Source organism: Callospermophilus lateralis, chromosome 5 (genome assembly GCF_048772815.1).
Source record: "Callospermophilus lateralis isolate mCalLat2 chromosome 5, mCalLat2.hap1, whole genome shotgun sequence".
Classification (NCBI taxonomy): Eukaryota; Metazoa; Chordata; class Mammalia; order Rodentia; family Sciuridae; genus Callospermophilus; species Callospermophilus lateralis.
In genome coordinates, this window is record NC_135309.1 from 3,707,090 (window position 1) to 3,720,146 (window position 13,057).

The following is a 13,057-nucleotide window of genomic DNA, read 5'->3' on the forward strand; positions in this document are numbered from 1 at the left end:
TACTTCCTCCCCGCAGTCACATACCCAGTCACCTCCCATTGCCCACTCCTCTAGGACAGTCACCACCTCCCCAAGTGCCACACAACTCCTCCAAGCAGTCACACACCCTGTCACCTCCCCATTGCCCACAACTCTAGGACAGTCACCACCTCCCCAAGTGCCACATCTCCTCCAAGCAGTCACACACCCAGTCATCTCCTAATTGCCCACTCCTCTAGGACAGTCACTACTCCCCAAGTGCCACACACCTCCTCCCCACAGTCACACACCCAGTCACTCCCCATTGCACACTCCTCTAGGACAGTCACCACCTCCCCAAGTGCCACACACCTCTTCCAGGCAGTCACACACCCAGGCACCTCCCATTGCCCACTCCTCTAGGACAGTCACCACCTTCCCAAGTGCCACATCTCCTCCCCGCAGTCACACACCCAGTCATCTCCCCATTGCCCACACTTCTAGGACAGTCACCACCTTCCCAAGTGCCACACACCTCTCCATGCAGTCACACACCCAGGCACCTCCCACTGCACACTCCTCTAGGACAGTCACCACCTCCCCAAGTGCCACACACCTCTTCCCCGAAGTCACACCCAATCACCTCCCCATTGCACACTCCTCTAGGACAGTCACCACCTCCCCAAGTGCCACACACCTCTTCCCCGCAGTCACACACCCAGGCACCTCCCATTGCCCACTCCTCTAGGACAGTCACCACCTTCCCAAGTGCCACATCTCCTCCCCACAGTCACACACCCAGTCACCTCCCCATTGCCCACACTTCTAGAACAGTCACCATCTCCCCAAGTGCCACACACCTCCTCCCTGCAGTCATATATCCAGTCACCTCCCATTGCCCACTCCTCTAGGACAGTCACACTTCCACAAGATGGCACAACTCCTTCATGCAGTCACACACCCAGGACCTCCCACTGCCCACTCCTCTAGGACAGTTACTACCTCACCAAGATGGCAAGTCTCTTTGAAGTCCAACAATTCCCCTCTTTTCAGTTTCAGTGTAGAAGGGCAGATCCATGATCCCTCTTGCCCTCAACTCACATCTCAATGGATATTTATGGTTGAGTATTATTTTTGTGACAATTTTCTTTCTCATATCAAATACCTGTATTCTGTTCTGTGTCATAGCATGTGATTTTTTACACGTTTGTCTCCATCTCTCTATGAACCCTTACCCAGTCCCTATGCAGGATTGGCTCAAGAGTTTGGTGGATGAACGCATGTCCAAATATATGTCCTCTCTTGCTGGACTCTCAGGTCATATCTAGTTTAGTGTTATGCTCCGCAATGCCCCATTGTAGAGCATCTGGAGAAAGCTGAAAGCTCATGGCACTGCCATGTTCTCAATGAAAGTATACCTGGTCTCTGGCTTGGCAGATTCATGCCTTGAGCCAGGGGAGGTTGGATGGCTGGGAGGCATGGGGAGGGTGGCCCACCAGCAGAGGTAACTTATGCCAGGTTAGGGCTATGAGTCCTCATTCTTGAATCAATCTGAGGAGATGAAGAGAGGATAGTGGATGTAGAGTTTCTTTATTCTGAACGACTAGCAATGCCCCTTCCTATGGTTCAGATGTGGAAGGTGTATATGGGGTCACGTGTTCAGAGCTTGGTCTCCTTGTAGTAATGTTGATATGTGCTGGGACTTTAAGGGTTGCAGCCTAGTGGGAAGTCTTTAAGAGATTGGGGTGCTGCCCTCAGAAGGGATTAAAGTAGTTCTTATGAGATCCTAATGAGTTCCTGAAAAATCAAGTTTTTATAAAAGTACAAGCCTGACTTCTGAATCTCTCTGGCTTTCTGTCTTGCCATATGACCTCTTCCTCTTACACATACTCCTAGTACAATATCATCTGCCATGAGGCCCTCACAAGAGATCAAATAGAAGGGACTGCTCCATTTTGGGCCTTAAAGCCTCCAAACCCATAAGATAAATAAACTTTTTTTCTTTATAATGTTTCCAGTTTCTGGTATTTTGTTATAACAACAGGTATTCACACATATAATAATACATATAGTCCTATAATAAAATACCTGAGTCAAGTTATAAAGAAAAAAGTTTTAATTTGGCATGCAGTTCTAGAGGTTCCCAATCGGAGATCAGGCAATCCCACTGTTTCTGACCTGTGATGAGGCAGCACATCACGACACAAGCACAAGGAGGAGTAAAACCATTCACCTCATCACAAGCCAGGAAGCAAAAGAGACAGGAAGGGGCTGGGGTCCCTCAATCCCCTTCAAGGGCATATCCCTAATGACCTAAGGACCTTCTACCAGGCCCGACCTCCAAGGTGTTCTACCACCTTTCAGTAGTGCCACCCCGGGGAACAAGCCTTCATTCAACACAGGGGTCCTTAGGGTATATCCAAAATCCCACTATGGCGCTGACCAGTTTTGAAATCCACGTGTCTATCGAGTATACAGTAAACTTAGCAGTCAAACTTGCAGTGTCCAGACTGAGTAGAGTAGCTAGAAACTGCTTTATGTCTGGGTACAAAGGCTATCTGGTTGGGTCACTTACCTGCATGCCAGAAGGACCAGCTCCTCTCTGTGGAGGAAGAAGCCCCTGTGCTCCTGAGCACAGAGGCCTCTTGTGGCAGCTCAATCTTCTTGCTGAACTGTACTTCTAAAAGGGGAATGACCTCTGGCATCTTGGCAGATATCACTCGATAGGCCACATCTGGTCTGCCAATAAACCGCTGACGAATGCTGATTTCATAAGGCGAGTGCACCTTAATGTCATCTAGGTCTTCCCTCTCAAACCTGTGTAGGAGCAAAGAGCTGGAGTCATGGATTTCCAACCCAGAAACCAGGATGGTGAGCCTTCCTGGCTTAACATGGAACTCTGTTCTTTGGGAAATAATAGCAGGGATTTTGGCCACGACTCCCTCCTTTCCAAATGGCTCAGAACCAGCCAGGGAGGTGCTTTCCCTGGGCTTTACTTCTACTGGTGTCTTCCAAAGCTTGGAGCTGAAAGGCCACCATGAAGGCGATTCCAGTTCTGTCAGCAATCTAAAAGTGAAAAGAAAACACAGAAAACTGAGTCAACCTGCTTTAAAAGAGTAATGATTTTTGTTTGTTAACAGATTGCTTTAACCTTAGTAAAGTATATTACCATTAATGTTTCTCACAAGCACTTATGAAGCAGAAAGAGCAGAGCTGTTAGCTCCATGGTTCACGAGGGGGATGGAGGGTCAGGGCAGTAAGGATACTTGCCTAGAGATACCCAGCTAATCTGTAGTAAGGATATGGCAAATATGCACATCAGATTATGATATTTCTCTTTCCATAATATTCTGCCTTGACCTGAGGAATTTTGACTCAAAATCAATCCTGATCTCAATTTCCGAGAGCTAAGATAACTTTCAGCAGTGTGGATGCTCTGCATTGTTCAATACAGTAGGAGTCATACATGGCAAATTGTCAACCTGAAGAAAGAAACAAGTTCCAGCTATACAGTGATGCATGTTTAGAGACACATGGTTAAAAACCCATGGTAAAAATATGAAAACACAGGTACAGTGAAAACAAAGGATTAGAAATAGATATATTATGCTCAAAGTATGAATGTTAGTTACTAAGGGTGAAGAAGGCACTGCATTATAATAAGAGAATCTATCCAACAGAAACATTTAATATTAAATGTAGCAGAACTTTAAAATTAATTAAACAAAAAATTTTAAAAAACCTGACAAGATCAAAAGGTGAAACAATCACTGTTGTAGATGTTTTTTAAATTGGTAAAGTGTCTCTGGGTTTAATCCCCTGTACCAAATAATAATAATAATAATAATAATAATTCATTAACTTAATTAAATTAAAAAATAAAAGGTTTGGAAGGACATAAAAAGGATGAGAAGAGAGTTGAGGAAGAGATGAGAGATGTCAACTTTTGTGAGACCCTATCTCAAAATAAAAAATAAAAAATAGAAAGGGCTGGGGATGTAGCTCAGTGGTATAGCACCCTTGGATTCAATCCCTAGTACGCCCCCCCCCCCACACAAAGTACTCTGTACACTAAGAAATGAAACTAGAAAATCAATAATTAAATGATAACCTCAAAATCCTCAAATATTTGGAAATTAAACACGTGCTGAAGTAATACAGGGATCCAAAAAAGAAAAAAGGAAATTAGACCATATTAAAAGTCAATCAAAATGAAATTAGAACAAACACAAACTGGTAGGAAGCAAATACAGCAGCTGTTAGATAGAAACGACAGCTCTCAAATCTTCCTGGAAAGGCTGAAGTCAGTGATCTAAGCTTCTATTTCAAAAAGTTTCAAAGCAAAGAATAAACTAAATTCAAGTGAGTAGAAAAAAGAAATGCAGAGATCAGTGAAATTGAAAACAGAAAAAAAATGAAACACTGACAAAACCAAAATTCAGTTCTTTTAATTTAAAAATTAGTAAATCACTAACAAGAAATGATCAAAGAAAAAAAAGAGAAAATGCAAATTACCAATATTGGGAATGAAAAGGGGAGAAAGATTACCATAGATCTTGAAAGGCTTGTAGATATTATTCCCAACATCAATAAATTGACAACTTATATGAAATGGAAACACTTGAAAAATCAAACATTCTGAAACTAAGGCAAGAAAAAAGTTAAGAATGTATGAATTATACCTGTAATTCCAGCAACTCAGGAGGCTGAGGCAGGAGGGTTGCAAGTTCAAGGCCAGCCTGGAAACCTTAGTAAGACCCTGTCTCGAAATAAAAAGTGCTAGGGGATATGGCTTAGTGGTAGAGTACTCCTGGGTTCCATCCACAATACTGCCACACAAAAAGGAATATGAATTGCTTTACAAAGAAATTGAATCTATAATTAAGATCTTGTCATAGCAAAAAATATGATCTAGGTGGTTTAAATAAATAATTCATTAATTTAACTTAATTTTAAAAAAAGGTTTGGAAGGACATAAAAAGGAAGAGAAGAGAAATGAGGAAGAGAAGAGAGATTCATGGGAGGAGAGACATCTCCCAAGAAGTGTCTGAGGAGTTCCCAAAGGGAGAACTTGACTCAGGACCAGAGGGGTTTTTGGCACAATACGGAAAAGAGTTTCAGAATGTGTCAGTCCAAGGTGTAAATGGAGGTGTCTTTAGGAAAGCAGATGCTCTTCAAGGAAGAATAGCCTCAGTCTCAAAAGAGAGATGTCTTTGGGTAAAGCAAGGAAAATGCACCTGAGGAAGAGGGCAGGCTCTGCAGAGGGAGAGACACCAACCTATTGGTGCGGGTGTTCATATTTATAGGGGCTGGTGCTTGGGGCTGGACAAGAGGCGGAGGCAGGTGGAGCTGTACAAGTCCATGCCAGTGCATTTCCCTCGTTTTACAAGGGTATGGGCCAGTGCACGTCCCTTGATGTTTCCCACTGTGCTTTCTGTGTCTCAATGGCTCATGGGCGTTTCCTTCAAGACTCAGTATCTCTCTATACACCCTAAATCCCTGTCTCAGTTTCACTAGTGAATTCTGTCAAACATTAAGAAAGAAATAATACCAATTGTATAAAGAACAGTGTAAGAGTAAGGGCCCTGTCCTTCATTTCATAAGGCCACATAACTCATGCACCAAGCCAATAAGAACCTTGCAAGAAGATAACACAGAATGCATAGAGGTTGGAGATCTCCACAGAGGCAGAATAGACTTCTACTTGGATCTTTCAGGCTCTTGACACATCCTGAAAAGAATTTAAGAAGAAGTCAGATTCTAGCAGAGGAAAAACTTTGTTAAAAAAGTGAAAGGTCTTGAAGATGCACATTTCTAGAGTAGAATTCGAGCCATCTCAAGAGTGAGGGGTGCCTTTTTTTAGAGGAACATTTGTGAGAAGGAGGCCTTTCTACCTACCTTTTATTTCTTCTCCATTTTACCTCATTACCAATAGGTCTTATAAATACAGAAGCAAAATTCCTTATGAAAATATCAGCAACTCACATCTGACAATGTTAGGGGAGAAACATATGAGGATACTAGGAACTCAAGGCTGAGAATGATTCTATAATTGGGCTCACTATGCACATCTGACAATGTTAGGGGAGAAACATATGAGGATACTAGGAACTCGAGGCTGAGAATGATTCTATAATTGGGCTCACTATGCTGACCCCTACATGCTTTCTTTGCCTGCAACCCTGCCTGACCTAAGTGGACAGGATATGTCACGTTCCTCAGCAAATTGGGGCAGGGGCAAAGGTCAGGCAGTCAGTGAAGATAATGAAGGATGGGGGTCCAGAGAGAAAGGATAATGCTTGGTTATCAAAGAAAGAACAACATGTTGCTAACAGTTAACCTTCACACCCCTGCTCTCAGTCCCCTATACAGAGAAGAAAGAGAAGACAATGATTAAAAAGCAGAGTCTATAAGAAAGCAAGCTGCACCCCCCCGCAGGGGATTCCAGCTCTGCAGCCCCACTTCCCTTCAGAGGAGTCTGTCTATATTACTTTCTTATATAAAACTTGCTCTCTACACTTGCTTCCTTGTCTTTCCAGGGTGTGATCTTCAACACTGGGGAGCAAGAACATCTGCAGTGAACTGTATCAATGAAATAGAGGGTATAATAAAACTTAAGAATGCGGTATTCATCTCAGGAAGATGATGTTGGAAATTAATCTATGTAATTCATCTTACCAGTAGAGAAACAGGATAACTCTATGATCACCATAACAGATGGAAAAAATAGCCTCAAGAAATTCATCACTCAACCATGTTAAAACTTCCAGAAAGTTAGAAAGAGAAGAAAACTATTCAGTTGGATCAAATATAACAAACAACATGCCTGATGTTAACAAAGGATCAGAAACAGTAAAAACTGGGCAGATTTCTAAACTTATCCAAGCTTTGAAAGCATTCCCCAAGTGTGATATAGTGAAATATATTTGGTCTTCCTCCCCTAATCAGACATCCAGCTCCTAAGGTCCTTGAAATCTCTGAAGTGATATGTCTTGCCCACTGCTGAGCCCGCTGCTGACTGGCAGCCCAGGCAGCTTCAGGATGGGACGGGTCCCTGAAAGACCAAGGCAGGGTCAACCTCCAGGGAAGAGAGAGGGGCTTCAGGCTAAGTGATCACCAGTGGCCAGTGATTTAATCTGTCACGCCCATGGAAAGAAACCTCCATAAATCCCCAAAAGCACAGGGTTCTGAGAGCCTGGTGGCTGGACCTGTGGAGGTTCCTGGAGTGTGCAGGTGAGATGAGGCAAAGGCCAGGTAGCTAATTATCAAAGAAAAGGAAATGGGTAGACAACACTCCCCATCACCTGGCTGCTAACAACCTCTGGGGGAGGGGAAGGAATCACAAGCAATCACCCCCTAAAGGGCTCTCTTCCTGCCCTTCTGGTCATTTTTGGTCACATAGGCAAGGTGGGTGAAGAAGACTCCAGAAGAAATGAAACCTGAAATCTATAAAAAGTGCAAAACACTCCCACTCTCTTGGGCATCAGTTCTGGACCCCCTCCTTTCTAGAGGAGTCTCTCTCTCTCTCCCCCTCTCCCTCTCTCCCTCTCTCCCTCCCCTCTTTCTGTTTTATTTCTTAAATAAAATTTACTTTCCGCTCTTGCCTTGGCTTTCCTCCGGGGGTTTATTCAATACGGGGGGAACAAGGACCCAGTCCTGAATTTCAAGACGGGTTTCAGAGGGCATGAAGCCTCTTCTCCTACCTCACTGATCCGTCTCTTCATCTGCATTCTTTGTAATATCCTGTGATAAACCAGTAACTGTAAGGAAGTATTTCCCTCTGCTTTGTGAACCACTTGAGCAAATTAATCCAATCCAGGGAGGGTTGCAGGAATCCCGGTTTATAGCCAGTTGGTGAAAGCACAGTTAGGAGAGCATGGCTGGAATCTGGGGTAGGGGCTACTTTGGGGACTGAGCTCTCAATCTGTGGGATCAACCTCCAGACAGACTCAGAACTGAATTGAGTTAGAATACACTCAGCTGGTGTTCACTAAAGAACTCCCTGCTTGCTGGGTGGGGGCAGGGAGGGAGGGGACAGGCCACACATCTGGTTTCAGAAGCAGTCTATACTGTAAGAGTATAAGAGAAACTGAGTCTGTTTTTCTCCACTTCAGGTATTGGATTTCACAGATAAAGACTTCAAGGAAGCCATTAGAAATGTCCAAAGAATGAAAGGAAACCATGTTAAAAAAAACTGAAGGTGAGTATGGTAATGATTTGTTAAAGAAAAACTACCAAATTTGTATTAAAAGAACCAAATGGGCCAGATGCAGTGGCACATGCCTGTAATTCCAGCAGCTCAGGAGGTTGAGGCAGGAGGATCACAAGTTCAAAGCCAGCCTCGGCAACTTAGTGATTTCCTAAGCAACCCAGTGAAACCCTGTTTCTAAATAAAATATAAAACAGGCTGGGGATGTAGCTCATTGATAGAGCACTCCCCCATTCAATTTTTAGAAACACGAACACAAACACACACACACACACAACCAAATGGAAATTCTCAAACTAAAATAACAGAAATGAAAACTTCATGAAAGAGACTAAATTTGGTTTTGCAATCACAGACAATCCTTATTTAAGACAGATATACAGAAATCACACAGCCTGAAGATCAGGAAAAAGGGGAAAAGAATAAAGAAAAGCAAACAGATCCTGGGCACCTGTGGAATCCACTGAGAGCATCATCATTCAAGCAATGTTGGTGCGAGAGGAAAGGACAGAAGGTTCAGAGAAATGACTGGCAGAATGAAGTCTTAAAAGTACCTCCATTTCATGAGAAACACTGCCCATATATCTAAGACTCCAAGCCAACCTCCAGCCACATGGAAACAGAGATGTACATCTGGCCAAGCAGGGGAGCTGGACAGGCATTCCCCCATGGCAGTCCAGTGGGCCAGTTCCCTCCCAGAGTCACAGGGTCAGGAAAGACCTGCTGGAACACTAGTAAGCACAGAGTAAGTACAGAGTCTTGTAATAGAATACTCCAAGTGTCTAGGACAGTGGAAAATCACTGGTTGTATCAAGAACTGAGAGTGTCTAACTGGGCGTGGCCTGTAAAACTGAGGCAGGAGGATCACCAGTTCAAAGCCAGCCTCAGTAATTTAGCAAGACCCTAAGCAACTTAGTGAGACCCTGTCTCTAAATAAAACATAAAAAGGGCTGAAGATGTAGCTCAGTTGGTCAAGCGCCCCGGGGCTTAATCCCTGGTACCAAAATCATCATCATCATCATCATCATCATCATCATTAAAAAATAAAAGAACTAGAAAAATCTCCATCTGATTGGGAAAAGACAAAATAGCATATGCCCAAACCCAGATGATATGGATGGTGAAATTACTAGATAAGGGTTTCAAAGCAGCCCCCATAAAAATATTACAATGAGCACTTTGGAACACACTCAAAAAGAACAAAAATTCTGAGTCTCAGTCAAGAAAAAGCAGCCATAAGAAAGTAATACATGGAAATTTTAGAACTGAGAAATATAATAACTCATATAAATCTGTCTGAATGAGAGAAATTCCAGGCTGAAGAGACAGAGAAAAGAGTCAGTGAAATCAAATATTAAACAATTGATACTACCCCATCTGAATAACAGAGAGCAAATCCTAAAACAAGAAAAAAAAATCTAGTACAGGCCCATGCCTGTAATTGCAGCTACTCAGGAAGCTGAGGCAGGAGGATTACAAATTACAAGGATTACAATCTGGGCAATTTAGCAAGATCCTGTCTCAAAATAAAAAATAAAAAGGGCTGGGGATGTAGCTCATTGAAAAAGCACTCCTGAGTTCAATCCCCAGTACCCACCCACACACAAATGAATCAGGGATAAATTTAATTTAATCAAGGAGGAGAAAGACTCGTGCACTGAAAACTATAGAACATTGATGAAAGACATCCCATGTTCATGGGGTAGAAGACTTAACTACCATTTGTTAAAATGTGCTCACTTCCCAAAGTATCTACAGATTTGACACAATCCCATCAAAATACCAATGTCTTTTTAAAATAGAGATAAAACACAAAAGACCCAACACAACCTTGAGAAAGAAGAACAAAACCAGAAACATCACACAGCCTCATTTCAAAGTACATTATAATCGAAACAGAATGTTACTGTCATAAAAGCAAATATACAGACATACAGAACAGCATGTAGACTCTTCTACCCTGAGCCCCATTCAAAACTGGTAGTTTTCAAATCACTGGGTAAATGTACAGAGTGGCATGAGGAGGATGTTGCCTCCGCAAACCCTAGACGCCCACCTAGGTGTTGTGCTCTTTCTTGGTTGGAGGAGGGGCAAATGCAACAACCTGCCCTTCACCTTAGCAGAGATATCTAAATGCGCCTCACACTGAGGGAGATGTAGAAGAGTCTTGGTGTCCAGGGCAAGATGGCGAGGGGACTAGCAGGGGACCCAATCAGACAGACCTTCTGTACTTGTGCTCCTAAGTGGGGGATCCAATATAAAAACCAAAACAGACACAAGGACACAGGGGACACCAGTCAATAATAGTGAGGAGAGCGTGGGCAGGGGAGGAGATAAGGAAAGGAGGAAATTCCAGAGACCATAAAAAGAACAGGCCAAAACTCTCCACGGACTCCTGACTCGGGGCCCTTCTCTTTGGAGAAGTCTGTGTCCCCTGCTTTTGCATCACCCTGCTGCTTGCTTGCTGTCTGTGTCCTGCTCTTCAATTCTTTGCTGAACAGAGACAATGAACCCAGCACCTCTAGAAGGTATCAATACCGCTGAACCTCTAGAAATGTCAATGAAGTGGAAGTCCTCAAATTTCTGTTAGATTTATTTCCCACTCATTGATACACAAGCATCATATCAAGAAGCCCAGAGTGGCAGCTATGCCTCTCTCACTTGGTCCAAATGCCACGGTGTCACCCACGTGTCAGACCAGTGCAGTGCCTTCTGTCAAGGAACACCACGGTGTCACCCACATGACAGACCAGCCCAGTGTCTTCTGTAAAGGAATGCCACGGTGTCACCCACGTAAAGACCAGCGCAGTTCCTTCTGTAAAGGAACGCCATGGTGTCACCCACGTGACAGACCAGCGCAGTGCCTTCTGTGAAGGAACACCACGGTGTCACCCACGTGACAGACCGGCACAGTGCCTTCCGTAAAGGAACACCATGGTGTCACCCACGTGACAGACCAGTGACCTGCCTTCTGTAAAGGAACACCATGGTGTCACCCACATGACAGACCAGTGACCTGCCTTCTGTAAAGGAACACCATGGTGTCACCCATGTGACAGACCAGTGCAGTGCCTTCTGTGAAGGAACACCATGGTGTCACCCACGTGACAGACCAGCGCAGTGCCTTCTGTGAAGGAACACCATGGTGTCACCCACGTGACAGACTGGCGCTGTGCCTTCTGTGAAGGAAAAGCAGTTGAGATCCCAGCAAGCTGGATTCTGGTGCAGGGCTGGAGAGCTGACAGATCTTTCAGGCAGAACAGAGAAGGTGACCTGCTGGCCTTGTCACCTGAGAGCAAAGTGCTACTGTAGGCTGAATGGACAGCACTTGTCATTTCTTTGTGAGAACATTCAGAATCCTCTAACTATTTTGAATTATATGACAGAGTGACGCCGGTGTGCTAGAGGCTGGGAACGGGTTCTGTTCTTTGGCGTTGAAGAATAAACACTGAGGAATGCAGAGGCAAGCACAGAGAACAAGTTTTATTTAAGTAAGGGACAGAAAAAAAGGAAAGTGATAGAGAAAGACTTCTCCAAAGAGAAGGGGCCCAGAGCTAGGTGGCTGTGGGAGCGGGTACAACTTGCTTTCTTGGAGACCCCAGAACCCCCGCCCCTCTTTCATTATTGTCTTCTCTCTTCCCCATTTGCCCGACTAGGAGCGGGAGCTAGGAGGCTGACGACCCAGAGTTGGAGGAGCACCATCAGGAAGTTAGCCACTAGCAACCCCATCGTTCCTTCTCTGATAACCAGGTGTCCCCCTGGACCCCCATCCTTCATTACCTACACTGACTGCCTGGCCTTTGCCTCTGCCTCAGTTTGCTGAGGAATGGGACATATCCTGTCCACTAAGGTCAGGCAGGGCTACAGGCAAATTGATTTGTTTTTGGCAGTCCTCATCTGTCTGTCCCTAACGATAGCATCATTGACTCTAGTCACCCTTCTGTGAATCAGAAAAGCAGAACACATTCCTCCTGCTGGGTATGACTCTGTACCTATTAGACAACGTCTCCCCACCTTCCTGCCCCTATCCTCCTCATCCTCTGGAGACCACTTTTCTCCGCTTCTATGAGTTCAGCTTTTTAGTTTCCATGCATGTGTGAAATCAGGTGATCCCATGTGGTACTTGTCTTTCTGTGCCTGGCTTACTTTATTTAACATAATGCCTTCCATCCAGGTCCATCAGTATTGTAGTAAACAGCAGGATTTCATCATTTTTATGACTTTATTGTACTAAACTGGTAAGTACATTACATTTTCTTTGCCTTTTCATGTTCTGGTGAACACAGATTATTATGACTATTCTGATCACTTCTGTGCTTCTGTTGCTCATTATGGCATGAGAAATGGAAAGTCTGAAAGTCTAGTGGTTCATTTTCAGAATACAGTATTTATCCTTAAACGTAAAATTACTGGGTATATAAGACAAATAGCCAGAGGGAAAATACAGAGTGGTTACCAGCAATTAACTCATATAATAGCACAATAGTCTGCGGAGGTGGCAGATTCAAAGTTCACACACCTGAACAGCCCCTTGATAAACAGGGTCAGCCTGATCAACAGATAGAAATACCTCTGTTAAGAAATAGTAATGTAAGCCAGGTGTGGTGGTGCATATCTGCAATCCCAGCAGCTCAGGAGGACGAGGCAGGAGGATTTCAAGTTCAAAGTCAGTCTCAGCAACTTAGCAAGGCCCTAAGCAACTCAGCGAGACCTTCTCACTAAATAAAATACAGAAAGGGCTGGGGATGTGGCTCAGTGGTTAACTGCCCCTGGGTTCAGTCTCTGGTACAAAAATAAAGAAAGAAACAGTAACTTAAATGAAGAAATAAGAACTACATATGTGCCAAAATGCGCTCACCTCAGGAAGGCTTTCCCTCCACAAGAGAACAA

The 13,057-nt window shown here is 44.0% G+C and overlaps 1 protein-coding gene across 6 annotated transcripts in view; it reads right to left on the reverse strand.

The window, feature by feature from the left end:
* The window catches only part of Snap47 (synaptosome associated protein 47), a 59,470-nt gene that overhangs the window by 22,567 nt on the left and 23,846 nt on the right, over positions 1-13,057 (reverse strand). For all 6 annotated transcript variants that reach the window (XM_076855603.2, XM_076855604.2, XM_076855602.2 and 3 more), the window contains one exon: positions 2,534-3,024. In XM_076855603.2, coding sequence (XP_076711718.1) covers positions 2,534-3,024 — 491 coding nt within the window. The remainder of the gene's footprint in view (positions 1-2,533; positions 3,025-13,057) is intronic.